Here is a 23106-nt window from a genome sequence, read left to right as displayed (position 1 = left end):
TTCCTTCCCTAAAGGACATTAGTAAACCAGATGGGTTTTTCCGACAATGGTTTCTTGGTTATGTCAATTCCAGACCTTTTTTTTGTTGGATTCAAGTTCCACCATCTGCCATGGCAGGATCTGAACCCGGGTACCTCAAACATTAGCTGAGTTTCTGAATTAATAGTTGAACGGTAATGCCACTAGGCCATTGTCTCATCCAAATGATTTACAAGTAAGAAGCACCAGGTTAAAGTCCAACAGGTTTATTTGGAATCACGTGCTTTCAGAGCACTGCTCCTTCGTCAGGGAAGTGTAAAATTTGGAAATACAGATTTCAGCCACATCCCACTCACTCTGGGTGTTTGTCAAATCTTGGAATGAAACACCACAGGAGGCGACTATCCGGATCATCTTTCCCATGCTGAACTTTTTATGCCAATGTATTAACAATTGCATCATTCAGCAATTACATTGCTAAGCCAATTTTTTAAAAATCTTTTCATGGGATGTGTGCGTCACTGGCTGGGCCAACATTTATCTCCAAGCCCGGCCAGTGACACCTGCTAAGGGCAATTTTAGCATGGCCAATCAACCTAACCCGCACAATCTTAGGACGGTGGGAGGAAACCGGAGCACCCGGAGGAAAACCACGCAGACACGAGGAGAATGTGCAAACTCCACACAGACGGGTACTCAGGTTTCCTCTCACAGTCCGAAAGACGTGCTGATTAGGTGCATGGGCCATGGTAAATTCTCCCTCAGTGTACCCAAACGGGTGGAGTGTGGCGACGAGGGGATTTTCACAGTAACTTCATTGTAGTGTTAATATAAGCCTCACTTGAGAGACTAATAAATAAATCAACTTTAATTTTAAACTTTAAAGCTTTACAGGAGAAAGGGGTGCTAACTGGCTGGCAAGTTGACTGATTACCCAAGAGTTCCCCATGGCAACACCTCAGCCAATCACAGTCTACTTGCCAATGAATTAGCACTCTCTCCTCCTGCAGTATATATTGTTGTGATCATTTGAAATTTGGTATTCTTGTATTTATCCTGATGAGTGCAAGATGACAAAATTTGGCAACATGTCCCACTTCTCAGCAATATTCAAGTTCTGTAATGTCAAACAATAGTTAAATGGAGAGATTTCATAGAATCACAGAAACCCTACAGTGCAGAAGGAGGCCATTCGGCCCCAAATCTGTACCCACTGGATGTTTCAAAAGGATCCCAGTCGTGTGTCCCTGACGGAGAGAGACACATCAAAGCATTCTTCATTGTGTTATTCTTAGGAAGGAATGTTTATTTGCAGTCCCATTACGCAAGGTCAGACGGGCCGCCACTGTAAACACTTTTCAAAAAAATAACCTCAGCGTTTTAATTTAGGAGTTTATATCAGGAGTTCACAGTCACTTTGCCTTCGACCCTTGAGGCAGTTTTGTCGGCACTCTCAAACCAGGTAGACACTTTCAGGGGACAAGTGTTGCCAAAACAAATCTGCCACTGGTCATAAAATATATATATGTAATATAACCTGCAGCTCTGAAGATCATAAAAGGGCCCCAAGCTTGGTTACGATTTCTTTTCAACAATTATCGGTTCCGACAGTTTCTGCATGCTCAGTTCCTGAGCTAATTCCTCGGCATAAACCTTAAACAGCGGTACTGGATCCTGAAAAACAATTTTCAGAAAGATGTTAAGTTCCCCCAGCATGATGCTCGTCATCGCCAGAGATTTCGGTCACTTAGAGTTCAATTGCTTTATTTTTGTTAGCGAGCGGCAGTGAGTTGGACGCCCAAAGGGGGCTTTAAGTGGCAGTGGAGGGGCACACACGGCATTCTGACATCCTTAGAAAAAAATCTGGGATGCTTTGGAGTACTGTCACATATTGTGTTTGACACTTTAAAGAAACAACCTTTCCCAGCAACTGCACTTTCTGCTGCCTTGGGATAAACAGCCAGCATAATCAAGAACCCCACACATCCCGGACATTCTCTCTTCCATTGGGAACAAAGAACAAAACAAAGAAAATTACAGCACAGGAACAGGCCCTTTGGCCCTCCAAGCCTGCACCGACCATACTGCCCAACTTAACTAAAATCCCCTACCCTGCTGGGGACCAGATCCCTCTATTCCCATCCTACTCATGTATTTGTCCAGACGCCCCTTAAAAGTCATTGTTGTATCTGCTTTCACTAACTCCCCCAGCAATGAGTTCCAGGCACCCACTATCCAAAACACTTGCTTCATACATCTCCTTTAAACCTTGCCCCTCACACCTTAAACCTGTGCCCTCCTAGTAGTTGACTCTTCCACCCTGGGAAAAAGATACAAAAGTCTGAGGTCACATATCAACCAACTCGAGAACAGCTTCTTCCCTGCTGCCATCAGACTTTTGGATGGACTTACCATATATTAAGTTGATCTTCCTCTGAACCCTAGCTATGACTGTAACACTACATTCTGCACTCTCTCGTTTCCTTCCCTATAATGGTATGCTTTGTATAGCGTGCAAGGAACAATACTTTCCATTGTATGCTAATAAATGTGATAACAATGCTGATGCTTAATCAAGTCAAAATGACCTGAACTTGCTTTTCATAACTCTTTATATAAATGATCAAGATCTCTTTTTGTAGAATGACCCACACAGGAGGCCGTTCTGCCCATTGTGCCTCTGCCAGCTCTTTGGCCAATTTGAATCTTTTCACCAGGTCTTTCTCCGTAGCCCACTTTGAATATAACCTCCAGTATTAAAGAGAGAAGGCAGTGGCCAGTGCAGGGTTAAAGGTTCAGTTGGAAGATTAACCCTTACCCGCTTCTCCAGCAGCCTCTGTTTCTCCACAGCTTCCTCAAGGCTCAGGCCGATCCACTCCGCCTCCTCTTCAGGGATGACAAATTCCTGCCACACAAAGCAATTCCGCATCAGTTTGCCATCAAATCCCTACAGTGCAGGAGGCCATTTGGCCCATCGCGTCTGCACCGACTCACCAAAACAGCATCTTACCCAGGCCCACCCCAGGAATTTACCCTGCTAATCCATCTAATCCACACATCTTTGGACACTAAGGAGCAATTTAGCATGGCCAATCCACCTAACCTGCACATCTTTGGACACTAAGGGACAATTTACCTTGGCCAATCCATCTAACCAGCACATCTTGGGGCATTAAGGGGCAATTTAGCGTGGCCAATCCACCTAACCTGCACATCTTTGGAGTGTGGGAGGAAACCCACGCAGACACAGGGAGAACATGTAGACTCCACACAGACAGTGACCCAAGGCCGGGAATTGAACTGGGGTCCTTGGACTGTTGGAGGCAGCAGTGCTACCCACTGTGCTGCCCCAGATCAGTCTTGATCTCATCAGACCCTGGAAGGGGAGGCTTGAACAGCCTCCTCCTGTCCCCACCTTTAAATGTCCAACATCTCCCAATCCACAGCCCCCGTTATTTCTCTCTGCTCCAAGGAGAATGACTTCAGCCTGCACTCGACTGATTCCGGCAGGATCCTCTCAATCCTGAATCTGGAACTGTACCTTGTACTTCTCGTAGATGCATTCCCGTTTTGCTGCATCTTCGGGATAAAGCTCACTGTCCTTGCGAGCGAGCCTCAGCAGCATTGCACGCTTCAGATCCATCCCCAGCTTTGAATTCAGGTCCACCTTGGGGGTCTAAGAGAACAAACGGCATCAAAAAAAAGTATAATTAAAAGCAAGCTCCAGTGGCAGTCAGGTTCCTAACCGGCACAGTGGCACAGTGGGTTAGCACTGCTGCTTCACAGTTCCAGGGACCTGGGTTCGATGCCTGGTTTGGATCACTGTCTGTGTGGAGATTGCACATTCTCCTCGTGTCTGTGTGGGTTTCCTCCGGGTGCTCCAGTTTCCTCCCACAGTCCAAAGATGTGCGGGTTAGGTTGATTGGCCTTAGTGTCCTGAGATATGTAGGTTAGAGAGATTAGTAGGGAAATATGTAGGGATATTTGGCAGAGGGGGGGGGGGCCGGCCTGGGTAGGATTGTGGTCAGTGCAGACTTGATGGGTCGAATGGCCTCTTTCTGTACTGTAATGGTTCTATGATAATAATCCCAGAGCATTCCAATGTACGTGCAGACACTCTGGACACAGTTCTGAGGAAATGCCGCACTGTGGAGATAACATCTGCTTGTTTCATTGGGAGTAAAAGATTCCCTGGTCACTAACTGAGAAACAAGGAAATGACACTGATATTTGTGCCTAAGAACAATTAGAACCATAGAATCTTACAGCTCAGGAACGGGCCTTTTGGCCCTTCTTGTCTGTGCCGAACCATTTTTCTGCCTAGTTCCACTGACCTGCACCTGGCCCATGTCCCTCCACACCCCTCTCAGCCATGTACCCATCCAAGTTTTTCTTAAAAGTTAAAAGTGAGCCCGCTTTCACCACTTCATCTGGCAGCTCATTCCACACTCCCACCACTCTCCGTGTGAAGAAGCCCCTCCTCATATTCCCTTTAAACTTTTCCCCCCTTCACCCTTAACCCATGTTCTCTAGTTTTTCTCTCCCCCAGCCTCAGTGGAAAAAGCCTGCTTGCGTTCACTCTGTCTATACCCATCATAATTTTATACACCTCTATCAAATCTCCCCTCATTCTTCTACGCTCCAGAGCGTATCATGGTACAGGAAGCCACTCAGCCCACTGTGTCTGCACCAGCTCTCCAAAGGAGCATTCCCCTTCCTTTTCCCTGTACCCCTGCACGTTGTTTATATCCAATGCCCTTTTAAATGCCTTGACTGAACCTGCCTCCACCACTTCCAGCCAGTGCATTCCAGACCCTAACAACTCACTGCATGCGACAGTAGTCAGTCAGTCAGTCAGTGTGAGTCAGTCAGTGAGTCAGTGTCCACCAGTCGGCCAGTCAGTGTCCGTCCATCAGTCTGAGCCCGCCAGTGTGAATCCGTCAGTCGGTGTCTGCCAGTCAGTGAGAGTCAACCAGTGTCTGTCCTGTCCCGCCCGGTTCAACAGGTCATAGGTACCACAAACAATCCTTTTAAAATGTGAGGTAGTGAGCTAATCTTAAAGGGACCACTCAATGCGGCAAACAGACCCACACTCGAAACAGAAAGTTGAGTGAGAGCATTGCTGCAAACATCCCTTGCGCCTGTTATTGCCTTAAAGACATTATGCAGAGGCAAATTGTTGCTAAATGGTTAATTCTGTCTCTTTCCACAAGGAGGGGGTCGGAACGAGAGGCAATGAGTCTGCTCTTTCAGCAAAGTGTCCTCAGTGCTGGGGAACTGTATGATGCTGTTGGTCTCGTGTTCTCTCTCCCTCCGCCCTCACCCCTCCCTCCCCGCGCCCCTCCCCCCCCACCCGCAAACCACTGCCCTGACTTCCTTAATTCTGAGCCTCGAGAAGGGGAAGACACCTGACCAAACTCCAATCAATCCAATCCTACCTTCAAGATGTAGAAATCAAAGCCGTAGCAAGCGTCCACCAAGTCCAGAGTCCGCATGGTCACCTGGATGGTGAAGGTTTTGTCCAGGATCTCACTGTAAAGCTGTCGCACAAACAACTGCGGTTTCCACGTCTTCCTTAGCCGGGTGGAGAGCTGCAGAGGAGACAGACAACAGGCAGTCACAGTCTGACGCCACGCCGAGCCGCGACAGTCTCACTGCACCGAGCCGCGACAGTCTGATACCGTGCCGAGCCGCGACAGTCTCACTGCACCGAGCCGGGACAGTCTGACGCCGCGCCGCGACAGTCTGACGCCACGTCGCGACAGTCTGACGCCACACCAAGCCGGGACAGTCTCACTGCACCGAGCCGAGACAGTCTGACGCTGCGCCGAGCCGGGACAGTCTGAACTGCACCGAGCCGCGTCAGGCTCACTGCACCGAGCCAAGACAGTCTGACGCCACACCGAGCCGGGACAGTCTGAACTGCACCAAGCCGGGACAGTCTGACGCCGCGCTGAGCCGCGTCAGGCTCACTGCACCGAGCCGGGACAGTCTGACGCCACACCGAGCTGGGACAGTCTCACTGCACCGAGCCGGGACAGTCTGACGCCGTGCCAAGCCGGGACAGTCTGAACTGCACCGTGCCGGGACAGTCTGACGCTGCGCTGAGCCGCGACAAGCTCACTGCACCGAGCCGGGACAGTCTGACGGTGTACCGAGCTGGGACAGTCTCATTGCACCGAGCCGGGACGGTCTGACGGTGTACCGAGCCGGGACGGTCTGACGGTGTACCGAGCCGGGACGGTCTGACGGTGTACCGAGCCGGGACGGTCTGACGGTGTACCGAGCCGGGACGGTCTGACGGTGTACCGAGCCGGGACGGTCTGACGGTGTACCGAGCCGGGACGGTCTGACGGTGTACCGAGCCGGGACGGTCTGACGGTGTACCGAGCCGGGACGGTCTGACGGTGTACCGAGCCGGGACGGTCTGACGGTGTACCGAGCCGGGACGGTCTGACGGTGTACCGAGCCGGGACGGTCTGACGGTGTACCGAGCCGGGACGGTCTGACGGTGTACCGAGCCGGGACGGTCTGACGGTGTACCGAGCCGGGACGGTCTGACGGTGTACCGAGCCGGGACGGTCTGACGGTGTACCGAGCCGGGACGGTCTCACTGCACCGAGCCGGGACGGTCTCACTGCACCGAGCCGGGACAGTCTCACTGCACCGAGCCGGGACAGTCTCACTGCACCGAGCCGGGACAGTCTCACTGCACCGAGCCGGGACAGTCTCACTGCACCGAGCCGGGACAGTCTCACTGCACCGAGCCGGGACAGTCTCACTGCACCGAGCCGGGACAGTCTCACTGCACCGAGCCGGGACAGTCTCACTGCACCGAGCCGGGACAGTCTCACTGCACCGAGCCGGGACAGTCTCACTGCACCGAGCCGGGACAGTCTCACTGCACCGAGCCGGGACACAAACACAAAACTTAACCAATGTGCACCCTTCCTAATTCAGGCCTCCTGCACACCACCTGGTTTCCATCGCTCCACCCCTGCTCGTCATCGAACTCTGGAATTCCCCCCCCCGTTCACACTGGCAGCCCATAAACTCTGGAATCTGAAATCTCTCCTCTGCATTCCTCTATCACCCCTCCCTCGCTCATCTTCTCCACCTCAGCCCCCTCTTATACACCTACGACTGTGAGGCCACATTCGCCTCCAACCTCATTTTCAAGTTTGCTGATGACTCCACTGCAGTGGGTCGGATCTCAAACAATGATGAGACAGAGTACAGGAATGAGATAGAGAATCTGGTAAACTGATGCGGCAACAATAATCTCTCCCTCAATGTCAACAAAACGAAAGAGATATAGCTTAGGGGCAATGTCACTGGACTAGAAATGCAGAGACCACAGGATAATGCTCTTCGGGGAAAGGGGTTCAAATCTCACCACGGCAACTGTGGGAACTTAAACTCAATGAACAAAATCTGGAATCGAAAACCGTCTCAGTGAAGGTGACCAGGTCTGAGTTCAAGAAGAAATTAAGCTTATTTATTAGTTTTGCAAGTAGGCTTACTGTAGAATCCCTACAGTGCAGCAGAAGGCCACTCGGCCCAATGACTCTGCACTGACCACAATCCCAACCAGGGCCTATCCTCTAACCCCACATACTTACCCCATTAATCGCTCTGACCTATGCATCCAGGGACACAAAGGAGCAATTTAGCATGGCCAATCAACCTAACCCATACAATCTTTGGAGTGTGGGAGGAAACTGGAGCTCCTGGAGGAAACCCACACAGACACGGGGAGAATGTGCAAACTCCACACAGACAGTGACCCAAGCCTGGAATCGAACCCAGGTCCCTGGAGCTATGAAGCAACACTGCGTACCACTGTGCCACCTGCTAGCTATTTAATTAGACATAGCTCTTGGGGCCGAAGGGATCAAAGGATTCGGGGGGGGCGGGTGGGGGGGAGGCAGTACCAGGATATTGAATTTGATGATCAGCCATGATCAAAGTGAATAGCGCAGCAGGCTCGAAGGGCCGAATGGCCTTCTCCTGCTTCTAGTTTCTAAGAAACCATTGTCGATTGTCGGAAAAACCCATCTGGTTCACTGATGTCCTTTCCGGCAGGAAATCTGCCATCCTTACCTGGTCTGGCCTACACGTGACTGCAGAGCCACAGCAATGTGGCTGACTCTCAGGAATGGCCAAGTGAGACACTTTAACTTGGGAGGGACATCAAACGTTGGCTGAAGCGATGCCAATTTTCTGTTTTTGCTTTTAATTCTTAAACGGGATGTGGGTGTCGTTGGCAGGGCCAGCATCAGTGAGCCAGTTTTTACAATCAATGATGGTCACCGTTAGAGGCCAGCTTTATAGTTTCACATTTATCCATCGAGTTGAGATCGCTGCAGCTGCCTTTGGTGAGAGTTGAACCCAAAGGTCACAAACCGCTCATCTGGGCATCAGTCCAGAGGCCTCACAGCTGTGTTCACATTCTCCATCCACCACACCCCCCACAACCATCCACCCCCTGCACCCACCCACCTCCACCACCCTGCCCAACCCCCACACACCCACACCCCACCCACCCCCCCCCCACATCCCACCAACCACCCCCCACCCACCCTCACAACCCCCCACACACCCACCACCCCCTCCCACCCACCACTTCACCCCCCACTCCCTCCCTCCCACCCCCATACCCCCCCACCCACCCCCTTCCACTAACCCACCCATCCCACCCCCTCCCACTACCCCTCCACCTCCCCACCCCCGTCCCACTACTACCCGCCCACCCCCTCCCACTACTACCACCCCACCTCCTCCACCTCCCCACCCCCTCCCACTACTACCACCCCACCTCCTCCACCTCCCCACCCCCTCCCACTACTACCCGCCCACCCCCTCCCACTACTACCCCCTCCACCTCCCCACCCCCTCCCACTACTACCCCCTCCACCTCCCCACCCCCTCCCACTACTACCCCCTCCACCTCCCCACCCCCTCCCACTACTACCCCCTCCACCTCCCCACCCCCCTCCCACTACTATCCCCTCCACACCCCCTCCCCCCTACTACCCCCTCCACACCCCCTCCCTCCCACTACTACCCCTCCACCCCCCCTCCCTCCCCCACCATCACCACTACTTCAGGATGCCTCTCAAATACGAAGCAGGAAAAAATAAATGCCAGGATTAGTCACCCCTGCAGGTCGCACTGTAACTCCGTACCTTGTCATTATTGGCGTATCTGAATCCTTGTATGTAACCCTCTCCGCCCCACAGCCCGTTCTGCGATTCCGGCGGGTAGTAAATGGGAATGGGCACATCCTGCACGCGTTCCGGTTGCCCAGTGTGTGGGTTCCGCTTGTACTTCACCCCGTGGGGTTTGAAGTGGACGGGGGTGGGCTCCTGGGTCTCTTCGAGGGAGCGGAGGTAATGAGCTGGTAAGCGAGCGTAGATTCCCTGCCTCAGTCGCAGGGCTTGCCAGATCCGCGGCGGGTACTTGTGGAGGGGCATCCTTCAGCGAGACCTGGGGAGGAGGCAGAACAAGGCCAGTTCAGATGAAGGGTACAATGCACAGCAAGACTCAAATCCTGCCTATCCCACTGCTTGTGCTGAAGCCATGCAGCCAAGAGGTACTGGGTTCAAATCCTATTCCAGGAACTCAAACATATGAGGCTGTCACAGAGTCATAGAGATTTACAGCAGGGAAACAGGGCCTTTGACCCAACTTGTCCATGCCGCCCTTTTTTTTAAAACCCCTAAGCTCGTCCCAATTGCCCGCATTTGGCCCATATCCCTCTATACCCATCGTACCCATGTAACTATCTAAAAAACAAAATTGTACCCACCTCTACTACTGCCTCTGGCAGCTCGTTCCAGACACTCACCACCCTCTGTGTGAAAATATTGCTCCTCTGGACCCTCTTGTATCTATCACTCCCAGTGCAGTATTGAGGGAGTGCTGCACAGTCAGAAATGCATCAGTCTGGGCCTCTGAAATTCCTAGTTGCAATGACATTAACAAATTGCTATCCCATCCCAGGCAAGGGGTTATAATGGAGACTTGGGCTGCCCTCTCACAGCAGAGCAGGGGCGTTCTCTGGAGTACAGCACAGGAACAGGCCCTTTGGCCCGCTAAGCTTGTGCCAATCATGTTGTCCTATCTAGCCCAAACACCAGTATCCTTCAATTCCCTGTCTGTTCATGTGTAACCAGATAAATCTTAAATGTGGATAATGTGTCTGCCTCAACCACCTCACTTGGCAGTGCATTCCAGGCCCTCAATACTCTCTCGAGCGTTGGCCAATATTTGTCTTAAAACCAATACTTTGATCTAACCCATCCATTCGACTGCTGCTTATGGGATCTTGCTGTGCCAAATCTGAGTGTCAGGTTTCCTACATTAAACTCGGAAAAGAGCTTTGTTGGCTCTTAGGTCACCTTGAAGGGCGCTACATAAATGCAGGTTCTTTCTTTCTACATCTGCCACTGCCAGCTGGGTGGGGGGGGGAATTAATTGGGTAACTCTTTCAAAGAGCTAGTACAGGCACAAAGAGCCAAGTGGCCTCCTTCCATGTAGGAATCCATGGAAACTTTCATTAACTACACCCCCACCTCCTTTCCATCCCCATCCGAACCGATTCCTTCTCCCCCCCCCTTCGCAATTCAGCCTTGATGCAAGGGAATGGACAGCCAGGATTGAGGGGCTGAATGGCCTCCTCCTGTTCCTGCAACCAAAGTGCAGGCAAGCAGCAGGGCAGGTCTGGAAACCCCATGACCCTGCCTCCAACATTGGCACTGTAGCACAGTAGTTAGCACTGCTGCCTCAGAGCACAGGAACCTGGGTTCAATTTCCACCTTAGGTCACTGTCTGTGTGGAATCTGCACATTCTCCCTGTGTCTGCATGGGTTTCCATCAGTTTCCTCCCACAGTCCGAAAATTGTGCAGATTCGTTGGATTGGTCTTGCTAAATTGTGTAGGGGAACTAGCAGGGTAAATGTATCGGGTTGTAGGGATAGGGCCTGGGTGGGATTGTGGTCAGTGTAGACTCAATGGGCCGAATGGCCTCCTTCTGCACTGTAGGATTCTATGTTTCTCCCTCTTGCCTCCACTATTTGGGTTCGGTGTCAGGGGCACTTCCACATGGGGAGTCATCATAAAACCATAAGACTTAGGAGCAGAATTAGGCCATTCGGTCCATCGAGCCCACTCCACCATTCAATCATGGCGAATATTTTTCTCATCCCCATTCTCCTGCCCTTTCCCCATAACCCCTGATCCCCTTATTAATCAAGAACCTATCTATCTCTGCCTTAAAGACACTCAATGATGTGGCCTCCACAGCCTTCTGCGGCAAAGAGATCCACAGATTCACCACTCTGTGGCTGAAGAAATTCCTCCTCATCTCTGTTTTAAAGGATCGTACCTTTAACCTGAGATTGTGCCCTCTGGTTCTAGTTGTCCCTACTAGGGGAAACACCCTCTCCAGGCTTCGCAGTATCCTGTAAATTTCAACAAGATCCCCCCCTCATCCTTTAAACTCCAATGAGTACTGGCCCAGAATCCTCAACCATTCCTCATACAACCAACTCTTCATGCCAGGGATCATTCTTATGAACCTCCTCTGGACCCTTTCCAAGGCCTGCACATCCTTCCTTAGATATGGGGCCGAAAACTGCTCACAATATTCCAAATGGGGTCTGACCAGAGCCTTATACAACCTCAGAAGTGTATCCCTGCTTTTGTATTCTAGCTCTGTCGACATGAATGCTAACATTGCATTTGCCTTCCTAACTGCCAACTGAACCTGCACATTAACTTTAAGAGAACCTTGAGCAAGGACGCCCAAGTCCCTTTGTGTTTCATAGAATAATAGAAACCCTACAGTGCAGAAAGAGGCCAACCCGCCCATCTAGTCTGCACCGACCACAATCCCACCCCCCATATCCCTACACATTTACCCTCTAATCCCTCTAACCTACCCATCTCAGGACACTAAGGGGCAATTTTTTAGCATGGCCAATCAACCTAACCCGCACATCTTCAGACAGTGGGAGGAAACAGGAGCACCCGGAGGAAACCCACGCAGACACAGGGAGAATGTGCAGACTCTGCACAGACAGCAACCCAAGGCGGGAATCGAACCAAGTCCCTGGCGATGTGAGGCTGCAGTGCTAACCACTGTGTGCCGCAAACTTCATAGAATCATAGAAACACTACAGTCCAGAAAGACTTCCCAAGCATTTTCCCCATTCGGAAAATAGTCTATACTTCCATTCCTCCCTCCAGAGTGCATAACATCACACTTTTCCACGTTGTGTTCCATCTGCTACTTCTTGGCCCACTCTCCTAACCTATCCAAGTCCTTCTACAGAACCACCACCCCACCCCTTCCCTGCCCCTGTACATAGCTTTGTATCATGGGGGCTATTCGACTACAGTAGGCATCACAAATTTAGTTTTCACCCCCTAACTCCCCTCCCTCTCATATCTTTGGCTGACAATTCCAGCAAAGGAGGAGGAATACGAGTCACTGACTTCCCCCCAACTCCCCAATGGGCAGGTTAATTAACCCCACTCCCACCCTCAGGGTCCTGAGGACCACAACATTCCCCCCCCTTTCCTCCCTCCCTCCTTCCCTCCTCAGGGCAGCCAGCTCAGTAGAGGCCGGTTTTCCCAGGCTCCACCAGCGGCAGAGGAGGCTCCCGCAGCTCCCCCTCCTCCAGGTCGGCTCCCTCACTCACTCGAGCCTCAGGCTTCTCCCCGCCTGCCAGGCCGCTCGCCGGGCCGCTGACCGGAAGTCCCGCCTTCCACACCCTCTGATTGGTCCGTCCTCGCAGCCTCCGCCCGGCCCTCCGCGCCATGATTGGTCGCTGCGCGCGTCCAGCACTGTGGAAACCCCGCCCTCCCTGCTGACCGGAAGTCCCGCCTTCACTGCCCTCTGAATGGTCCGTAACCCTCCGCGCTCTGATTGGTCGCCGTGCGTGTCCATCACAGCGGAGGTCCCGCCTTCTGTCAGGGACCGTCTCAAAATTGGCCACCGTGTCAGCGGCGAGGGATAGTCTCCAAATGACACAGGCTGCCAAAAAACGCAAAATCATTCAGATCATGAGATTCATGAGTTAGGGCGGCACACAGTGGGTTAGCACTGCTGCCTCACAGCGCCAGGGACCCAGGTTCGATTCCTGGCTTGGGTCGCTGTTTGTGCAGACTCTGCACATTCTCCCCATGTCTGTGTGGGTTTCATCCGGGTGCTCCGGTTTCCTCCCACACTCCAAAGATGTGCTGGTTAGGAGGATTGGCCATGCTAAATTGCCCCTTAGTGTCCAAAGATGTGCAGGTTAGAGGGATTGGCCATCCTAAATTGCCCCTTAGTGTCCAAAGATGTGCAGGTTAGGGGGATTGGCCATGCTAAATTGCCCCTAAGTGGGATGGAGGGATTAATGGGGTAAATACATGGGGTTATGGAGATAGTGTCTGGGTAAGATGCTCTATTGTAGAGTTGGTGTAGACTCGATGGGCTGAATGCCCTCCTTCTGCACTGTAGGGATTCTGTGATTCATCTTCATTGGAATCAATCAAGTTTTTATTTACAGTTGCTTGGCTGGAACAGAGTTTGAGAATTTCTGGAAAGAGAGACATGTTGTTGAAGGACAGATACAAGAATACCAAATTTCAAAGGGAGCAACAATTTATACTGTGTAATTACAAGAGAAATTCACTGCGGCTGCCAGAGATCGCTCCAACACCATCTGTTTATCTAAATTGATTTTTCATGATTGGTTGGGAATTTGACTTTGGTTGGTCGAGGTGTTGCCATAGAGAATACACCAGGGAATTCACACACACTCACTCACTCACACACACACACACTCACACATACTCACACACACTCACACTTATACACACACTCATATACACACACACTCACACTCACACACACACTTGCACACACTCACTCACACACTCTCAAACTCACAAACACACTCACACACACACATACACACACACTCACGCACACTCACACACACTCACACATTCACCCACACACACTCACCCACACACACTCACATACTCACACACACACTCACAGACTCTCACGGTCCCACATGCACACACACACACACACACACACACTCATACTCACACACACACACACACACGCTAACTCACACACATGCACACACACATTCACACTCACAATCACACACTCTTACACACACACACTCTCTTACACACTCACACACAAAAACACACACACTCTCTTACACGCTCATTCACACACACACACTGTTACACTCATTCTCATACTCTCTCACACTCACTCACGCTCACTCACTGGCACTCCCTTACACACTCTCACACACATTCTTGCACGTTCACTCTCTCTCTCTCTCACACACACACACTCATACTCACACACGTACACACACTCACAGACTTTGTGAGTTTTTTTTGGATATGTTTTGTGATATTTCACAGTTGATTTGTTGTCCATTTTCCAGCCACCTCCTTACGCTCCCTCTGGCCGATCGCAGCAGAGTTTCCTGGCACACTCGGGGCCGCAGGCGAGCTGGCAGGGGGTTGTGGGTTTGCCCCCGGCCACGGCGGGGTTGACGACCTCGGGCTGGAGGGTGACCGAGTGAATCCCCTCGCTGTCGAAGACCTGCCGCAGATCCCCGGCCAGACGGGCAAAGCCGGCCAGGCTGCGGCACCGCACGTGGGCGCTGGCCACCACCCGGCGAGCCGAGAGGCGCCAGACGTGGAGTTCGTGCACCGCCTCCACGCCGCTCACCGCCGTCAGCCGGTCACTCAAACGCCGCAAGTCCAGCTGCGCTGGGACGCACTCCAACAGCAGCAGGACCGAGACCTTCAGCCGAGGGGCCACCGTGGTTATCAGCACCGCGGCGGTGAGCAGCGAGAGCCCGGGGTCCAGGTAGGGGAGGCTGTCTCTGCGCCAGCTGCCGGTTGTTGGCACCGGGAGGCTGTGAAGAAGACCAACGACAAGGACCAGCACCGAATTCAACACCGACTGAGCCACCCCGGTAAGGCAGGCGAGGATCCCCCACCCGCTGGTCACCGCCGCCCTCTTGCCCTGGGTTCCCCGGTCTGCCGCGTCTCTGGATCTCCCGAATCCAGTGGTATCTAATAAAAGCAAACGGTGGATATTAAAGCAGATTGCAGACGTTTCGTCATTCTGTCTGAATGTTAAACACAGTGGTGCTACACTAAGAGGAGATTTACCAGGATGCTGCCTGGTTTGGAGGGTAGGTCTTATGAGGAAAGGTTGAGGGAGCTGGGGCTTTTCCCTTTGGAGTGGAGGAGGATGAGAGGCGACTTAATAGATGTTTATAAGATAGAGTGGACGTGCAGAGACTATTTCCTCGGGTGGATGTAGCTGTTATTAGGGGGCATAACTATAAGGTTCATGGCGGGAGATATAGGAGGGATGTCCGAGGTAGATTCTTTACTCAGAATGGGGTGAGGAATGGACTGCCTGTTGGGGTCGGACACTTTAGGAACTTTCAAGCGGTTATTGGATAGGCTCATGGTGCACTCCAGAATGATAGGGAGTGGGATAGCTTGATCTTGGGTTCGGACAAAGCTCGGCACAACATTGAGGGCCGAAGGGCCTGTACTGTTCTATGTACCTGTATCCTGTAAGTGAATAGGGCGCAGAGAAAGAGAGAGAAAACAGAGTGCAAAGAAGATCACAGCACAGGAACAGGCCCTTCAGCGCCAACCATGCTGCCCAATTGAACTAAACCCTCCCTACCCTTGCCATAGGGCGGCACAGTGGGTTAGCACTGCTGCCTCACAGCGCCAGGGACCTGGTTCGATTCCCGGCTTGGGTTGCCGTCTGCGCGGAATCTGCATGTTCTCCCCCGTGTCTGCGTGGGTTTCCTCCAGGGGCTCTGGTTTCCTCCCATAGTCCAGAAGACGTGCTGGTTAGGGTGCATTGACCCTACAGTTAGTTGGTGAGAGTTGGAGCAGACATGCTGAATTTCCTTAGCCCCCACCCCAAGCCTGAGAAAGTTGAAGTTGTGTCACTTCATGGAGTGGATAGTCAGAAGCTTTTTCCCAGGGTAGAAGATTTGATTACTGGGGGGGGGGTCACAGGTTTAAGGTGCGAGGGGCAAGGTTTAAAGGAGATGTACGAGGTAAGTTTTTTACACAGTGAGTAGTGGGTGCCTGGAACTCATTGCCGGGGGAGGTACTGGAAACAGATACGGTAATGGCTTTTAAGGGACGTCTTGACAAATACATGAATAGGATAGGAATAGAGGGATATGGTCCCTGGAAAAGTAAAGTTAATTTATTAGTCACAAGTAGGCTTACATTAACACTGCAATGACATTACTGTGAAAATCCCCTAGTCGCCACACTCCTGTTCGGTTACACTGAGCGAGAATTTAGCACGGCCAATGCACTCTAACCAGCGCGTCTTTCGGACTGTGGGAGGAAACCGGAGCACCCAGAGAAAACCCACGCAGATATGGGGAGAATGCGCAGACTCTGCACAGACAGTGACCCAAGGCCAGGAATTGAACCAGGGTCCTGCGAGGCAGCAGTGTTAACGCACTGTGCTGCCGTGACGCCCCCAAGCAGCATCCTTTCTGGGCGTATCACAGTTTGGTAAGGCTCCGCGAGAAACTACAAAGGGTTGTGAATGTAGCCCAATGCATCTCGCAAACCTGCCTCCCATCCATTGACTCTGTCTACACTTCCCGCTGCCTCGGAAAAGCAGCCAGCATAATTAAGGACCCCACGCACCCCGGACATTCGCTCTTCCATCTTCTTCCGTCGGGAAAAAGATACAAAAGTCTGAGGTCACGTACCAACCGACTCAAGAACAGCTTCTTCCCTGCTGCTGTCAGACTTTTGAATGGACCTACCTTATATTAAGTTGATCTTTCTCTACACCCTAGCTATGACTGTAACACCACATTCTGCACTCTCTCCTTTCCTTCTCTATGAACGGTATGCTTTGTCTGTAGCATGAAAGAAACAAGACTTTTCACTGTATATTAATACATGTGACAGTAACAAATCAAAGTTACAGCTTTTGTGGAATTTGCAGTAAAGTCTGCCATCTAGTGTTCGCAAGCAGTGGTGCAACTTAAAACAAAATGAGAAACTCAGTATAATGTTAGAAACTCTACAGTACAGGGGAAGGCCATTCGGCCCATTGTGTCTACATAGACTCTCCGGCACAGCATCCCTGCCCTATCCCCATAATCCCACATATTTGCCCTGCTAATCCCCCTGACACTAAGGGACAATTTAGTATGGCCAACCCACCTAACCAGCGCATCACAGAATCATAGAAATCCTACAGTGCAGGAAGAGCCATTCAGCCCATCAAGTCTGCAGTGACCACAATCTTATCCAGGCCCCACCCCCATAGCCCTATTTATTTTACCCGCTAACCTACGTATCTCAGGACTCTAAGGGGCAATTTTAGCATGGCCAATCAACCTCACCCGCACATCTTTGGACTGTGGGAGGAAACTGGAGCACCCGGCGGAAACCCACGCAGACACGAGGAGAATGTGCAGTCTCCACACAGAGAGTGACCCAAGCTGGGAATCGAACCCGGATCCCTGGTGCTGTGAGGCAGCAGTGCCAACCACTGTGCCACCCCATGGCGGTCATTGAATCATAGAATCCTGCAGTGCAGAGAGAGGCCATTCAACCCATCGAGCCTGCACTGACAGTAACTACCACTATATGTGAGCCAATCCCATTTTCCTGCACGTGTCCCATATCCATGAATGTTACGATGTTCCGAGTGCTCATCCAAATGCTTTTTAAAGGTTGTGAGGTTTCCGGTCTCCACTACCTTCCCAGGCTGTGCATTCCAGATTCCCAACTCCCTCTGAATGAAAAAATGTTTTCTCAAATTCCCCCCTGAATCTTCTGTCACTCACCCTAAAACTCTGTCCCCCTTGTGACTGACCCTCAACCAAGGGGAACAGCTGCTCCCCACTCACCCTGTCCCTACCCCTTATAATCTGAAACACCTCAATCGTGTTCCCCGGCAGCCTTCTCCTCTCCCGAGAAAACAATCCGAGCCTATCCAGTGTCTCCTTACAGCTCAAATACTCCATCCCAGGCAGCATCCTGGTGAATCTCCTCTGCACCCCCTCTAGTGCTACTGCACCCTTCCTATAGTGAGGTGACCAGAACTGCACGCAGTACTCCCGCTAAACCTAACCAACACTCTGTACTGTCCAACATTACCTCCTCGCTCTTATATTCTTTGCCACGGCTGAGAAAAGCGAGTGTTCTTCACGCCTTCTTAACTATCCCATTAACCCGATCTTCCAACTTCAGGAATCTGTGAATAATTATGCACAGTGGTTAGCACTGCTGCTTCACAGCGCCAGGGACCTGGGTCCGATTCCTGGCTTGGGTCACTGAGTGTGTGGTGTCTGCACATCCTCCCTGTGTCGGCGTGGGTTTCCTCCCACGATCTGAAGTTGTGCAAGTTGGGTTGACTGGCCATGCGAAATTGCCCTGTAGTGTCCAAAGATGTGCAGGTTAGGTGGATTGGCCATGCTAAATTGCCCCTTAGCATCCAAAGGTGTGCAGGTTAGGTGGGTTGGCCATGCTAAATTGCCCCTTAGTGCCCAAAGATGTGTGGGTTAGGTGGATTGGCCATGCTAAGTTGCCCCTTGGAGTCCAAAGATGTGCAGGTTAGGTGGATTGGCCATGCTAAATTGCTCTTTAGTGTCAGGGGTTTCCTCTGGGTGCTCTGGTTTCCTCCAAAAGACGTGCTGGTAGGGTGCGTTTATCTGAACAGGCACCGGAGTGTGGCGACTAGGGGAGTTTCACAGTAATTTCATTGCAGTGTTAATGCAAGCCTTATTTGTGACTAATAAATAAATTTTACTTTAGATCCATCTTTTCCTCTGAGTTTCCCAGTGTCCTGCCATTTATTAAATACTCCCTTGTCTTGTTACTTCTTCCAAAGTTCATCACCTTGCGCTTGTCAGGATTAAATACCATCTGCCACTGCTCTGTCCATCTAACCAACCCAGCTATATCTCCCTGTAACCTACAACCTTCTTCACCATTAACCACCCTACCAATCTTGGTGTCATCCCCCTATATTAACATCTACGTCACTTCTGTTAACAAACAATAAAGGACACGAATCCCTACAGTGCAGAAGGAGGCCATTCAGCCCATCAAGTCTGCACTGACCACAATTCCATCCAGGCCCTAATCCCATAAACCCACATATTTACCCCCGACACAGCAATTTAGCATGGCCAATCCACCCAACTTCGGATTGTGGGAGGAAACCCACGCAGACACGGGGAGAACATGCAGACGCCACACAGACAGTCCATCCGAGGCCAGAATCGAACTCGAGTCCCTAGCGCAGTGAGGCAGCAATGCAAACCACTGTGCTACCGTGCGGGTTGGGTGGGTTGACCGCGCTAAATTGCCCCATAGTGTCAGGGGGGATTTGCAGGGTAAATATGTGGGGCTAGGGGCCTGGATGGGATTGTGGTCAGTGTAGACTCGATGGGCAGAATGGCCTCATTCTGTAGCGATTCGACGATTCTGAGATAAATAAGCTCGAGTTCTCTCCTGGGGTGTCTTTCTGACAGTTTGATGAGGAATTTGGGGTTAAAGGCGTCACTTTTGCATTCGGACAGAGTTACTCAGTAACTAATCGCAGAGATGTCTACACCACTTACCTGTGTCCTTGAGTTGTGGGTTTTCTGCACTGCTGTCTGGCTGATCCTGTCCAGAATCCGGACTCGGGCTGGAGTTCCGGCCGTTCCCCACGGAGCGAAGCCACAAGTGGACACCCAGGTTGAGGAAGATCCCGGCCGTTCCCGCTGCGATGGGCAATGCCGGCCGGCGGAAGGGGTGGGGGGCCAGCAGGCGCGCCGTGGCGCTCACGCTGACCGAGCAGCAGAGCGAGAGGGACAGCACGTCCGCTACCAGCCACCCCACCGGGGCCAGCCGCTCCCAGGAGAAGGTGTGTGAGCTGGGGACGGGGCGGCTGGACAGCCAGTCGGCCAAGGGGGGCATCGCCAGCTCGAACAGCACCGGGAGGCAGTGGAAGGAGTCCAGGAGCAGGACCAGGGAGTCGCTGAGCTGGCTAAAGGTCAGCCCCAGCAGCGCAAAGACGGACAGCAGCGAGATCCAGAGCCAGCGAGCGGCACTGACCCCGCGGGTGGCCATGACTGACCCCCCCCACCCCAAACCCCCAACCTCAGCCCCTCTGCCTCCTGCTCCGACAGAATCTAACCACCTCCCCCCCCACCCCCCCGGCTAAACCCAACACTAACCACAGTCAGCAAACTCCAAGCCAATCAGGAAGACTTTGCAAAGTCCCTGAGTTTTGTTTCAATGTGATCTTTTACTCAATTCTTAAAAAAAGACGTTATTTTCCCAGACAAAGACACTCACTCTGACCAAAGTTTGCCAAGTTAGAAACAATCTTATCTCCAAGCTGATTAAATTCACTGGACGGATGAGTTTACTGCTCTCCGCCTTCAGTCCAAGATTTGATTTGTTTCATTTGCTCCTTCTCTCTCTCTCTCTTCTCCCTCTTTCACACTCCATCTCTCTCTTACCTCCATCTCTCTTTCTCTCTCTCTCTTTGCCTCCCTCTTTCACACTCCCTCTCTCTTTCTCTCTCTCTTCCATCTCTCTCGCTCTCTGTCTACCTCTTTCACACTCCCGCTTGCTCTTTCTCTTTCACCCTCTTTCACTCCCTCTCTCTCTCTCTCACATACCTTCTTCCTCTTCCTCTGTCTCCATCTTTTTCTCTCCCTCTCCCTCTCACCTCCATCTCAATCTCACTCACACCTTCTTTCTCTCTCTGTCTCCCTCTTTCACACTCCCTCTCTCCATCTCTCTCACCTCCATCTCTCCTTCTGTCTCCCTTTTTCTCTCTCCCTATCACTCTTACCTCCATCTATCTGTCTCTCTCTCACCCTCTCTCTCTCTCCCTCTGTCTCCCTCTCTCTCTCACCCTTTCTCTCCCTTTCTCTCTCCCTCTGTCTCCCCCTCTCTCTCACCCTCTTTCTCTCCCTCTCTCTCTCTCCCTCTGTCTCCCCCCATCACCCTCTTTCTCTGCCTCTCTCTCTCACCCTTTTTCTCTCCCTCTCCCCCTCTGTCTCCCACACTCTCTCTCTCTCACCCTCTCTCTCTCCCTCTCTCTCTCCCTCTGTCTCCCCCTCTCTCTCTCTCACCCTCTCTCCCCCTTTCTCTATCTCTCCTTGCTACTTTCTCTGTCTCCGTCTTTCTCTGTTGCTTTCTATCTCTCATTGTCTCTCTCCCTCTCTTCTCTCTCCCTGTATTTCTCTCTGTCTCTCTCTCTCTCTCCATCTTTCCCACATATGCCGGACATAATTTTACCGGCACGTTTGCCTGAGCTCCATACGATCCTGCCCGAGACCCATGGAAAATGCCGTTCTCCGAGCCTTGCCGGCCTCCGGAATCGGGCTGGGCATGCCGGTAAAATTCCGGCCTCTGTCTCTCCTTCAATCCTTTTGAATTTAGCTAGTCGTGTAATTTGCAGGATAATTTCTTCTGCTGAAGCTGAGAGTTGATACTGTGGATGGAACTGGACAGGGTGAGAAATACCAACTGACCAGTTAATCATAGCCTCTGTGAGATGTCCCACAGTAAAAAGTCTGACAACACCAGGTTTTAGTCCAACCTATTTATTTGATAATATACTCGCAAGCTTTCGGGTTAGCCCCTTCGTCAGGTGAATGGAGAGTTGAATGGAGAACTCTCCATTCACCTGACGAAGGGGCTAACCCGAAAGCTTGCGAGTATATTATCAAATAAATAGGTTGGACTAAAACCTGGTGTTGTCAGACTTTTTACTGTGTTTGCACCAGTCCAACGCCGGCATACCCACAGATGTCCCACAGACAGAGGGAGAGACAGAGATCCCCTCAATACAAACCAATCCTCTGCCAACACAGCTCAGGAGAGGGATTAGACTCAGAAAGCCAGCCTATCAAAGGTGAATTAAAATTGCCCCTGCTCAGGCAATTCAACCACAATGTGCAAATATTCCCACCACGGCCTCTCCCTCCCGGGGGCAAAGCCTGCAATCCCCATACAGTCGAGAAAAAAAAAGTGCATTAATGTAGCGCCTGCCACAACCACAGGACACCCCAAAGCATGTGTAGCCGCAGTTGTAATGTCGGAAACACGGTGGCACAGTGATTAGCGCTGAGGCCTCACAGTGCCACGAATCCGGGTTCGATTCCCGGCTTGGGTCACTGTCTGTACGGAGTCTACACATTTTCCCCATGTCTGCGTGGGTTTCATCTGGGTGCTCCAGTTTCCTTCCACAGTCCAAAAGATGTGCGGGTTGGGTGGATTGGCCATGCTAAATTGCCCCTTAGTGTCCAAAGATGTGTGGGTTGGGTGGATTGGCCATGCTAAATTGCCCCTTAGTGTCCAAAGATGTGTGGGTTGGGTGGATTGGCCATGCTAAATTGCCCTTCAGTGTCCAAAGATGCACAGGTTAGGTGGATTGGCCATGCTAAATTGTGTCTTAGTGTCCAAAGATGTGCAGGTTAGGGGGATTGGCCATGCTAAATTGCCCCTTAGTGTCCAAAGATGCACAGGTTAGGTGGATTGGCCATGCTAAATTGTGTCTTAGTGTCCAAAGATGTGCGGGTTAGGGGGATTGGCCATGCTAAATTGCCCCTCAGTGTCCATAGATGTGTGGGTTACATGGATTGACCATGCTAAATTGCCCCTTAGTGTCAGGGTAAATATGTGAGATTATGGGGATAGGGCCTGGGTGGGATTGTGGCCGATGCTGACTCGATGGGCCAAATGGCCTCTTTCTGCTCTGAAGTGATTCTATGCACTGAGAGGAGCAACTAGTCACTGACCCTCACCTTGTTGCAGCATCAGTGGAAATCTATGATGAAATTAGCCCAATATCATTCACCCCCTGCCTACATTATCCAGTGTTTGGTCTCTTCAAGATAGCATTGTTAACAATGATAGCTCTCTGCATTGGATCCATTCAGAACTGTTTAATAATGAACCAGTTTTAGTAGTGATTGATGGGGTAGTCTACGTACTCTCTCCCTTTGCTTCTAGTCACGAGAATGATCCCAAGAATGAAAGGCTTGACGTACAAGGAGTATTTGAGGACCC

General features: G+C 51.5%; 2 protein-coding genes across 4 annotated transcripts in view; both read right to left on the bottom strand.

Annotated features, from left to right (window-relative positions):
• The window catches only part of mrpl28 (mitochondrial ribosomal protein L28), a 62721-nt gene extending 49964 nt beyond the window's left edge, over window positions 1-12757 (bottom strand). The window contains exons 1-6 of one of the 3 annotated variants that reach the window (XM_080183735.1): window positions 12687-12757; window positions 9168-9468; window positions 5418-5570; window positions 3521-3655; window positions 2798-2884; window positions 1517-1653 (exon numbers count right to left, since the gene is read on the bottom strand). In XM_080183735.1, coding sequence (XP_080039861.1) covers window positions 1555-1653; window positions 2798-2884; window positions 3521-3655; window positions 5418-5570; window positions 9168-9455 — 762 coding nt within the window. In that variant the 5' untranslated portion in view covers window positions 9456-9468; window positions 12687-12757 and the 3' untranslated portion in view covers window positions 1517-1554. Of the gene's footprint in view, window positions 1-229; window positions 1654-2797; window positions 2885-3520; window positions 3656-5417; window positions 5571-9167; window positions 9469-9790; window positions 10460-12686 lie in introns of those variants that run through there. The other 2 variants (XM_080183733.1, XM_080183734.1) reach the window with 2 other exon arrangements.
• A 1698-nt stretch (window positions 12758-14455) lies between these two features.
• LOC145339311 (proton-coupled zinc antiporter SLC30A1-like) lies at window positions 14456-20148 on the bottom strand. The gene is made up of 2 exons (XM_080183737.1): window positions 19656-20148; window positions 14456-15087 (listed from the first exon to the last, which is right to left on the bottom strand). Exons 1-2 carry the CDS (start codon window positions 20146-20148, stop codon window positions 14456-14458), a joined length of 1125 nt encoding a protein of 374 aa, XP_080039863.1.
• Between the last annotated feature and the right edge of the window lie 2958 nt (window positions 20149-23106).

This window comes from Carcharhinus amblyrhynchos, unplaced genomic scaffold (assembly GCF_965287045.1).
Source record: "Carcharhinus amblyrhynchos unplaced genomic scaffold, sCarAmb.v2.hapA scaffold_396, whole genome shotgun sequence".
Taxonomy (NCBI): Eukaryota; Metazoa; Chordata; class Chondrichthyes; order Carcharhiniformes; family Carcharhinidae; genus Carcharhinus; species Carcharhinus amblyrhynchos.
This window is presented reverse-complemented; position numbering and strand designations above follow the sequence as displayed.

What these genes read in the sequence shown, in the direction of transcription:
- LOC145339311 (XM_080183737.1), bottom strand. Translation starts at nt 20,148, where the DNA reads ATGGCCACCCGCGGGGTCAGTGCCGCTCGCTGGCTCTGGATCTCGCTG. An exon ending in CCCACAACTCAAGGACACAG is followed by an intron (nt 15,088 to 19,655) that starts GTAAGTGGTGTA and finishes TGCTTTTATTAG; the next exon opens with ATACCACTGGATTCGGGAGA.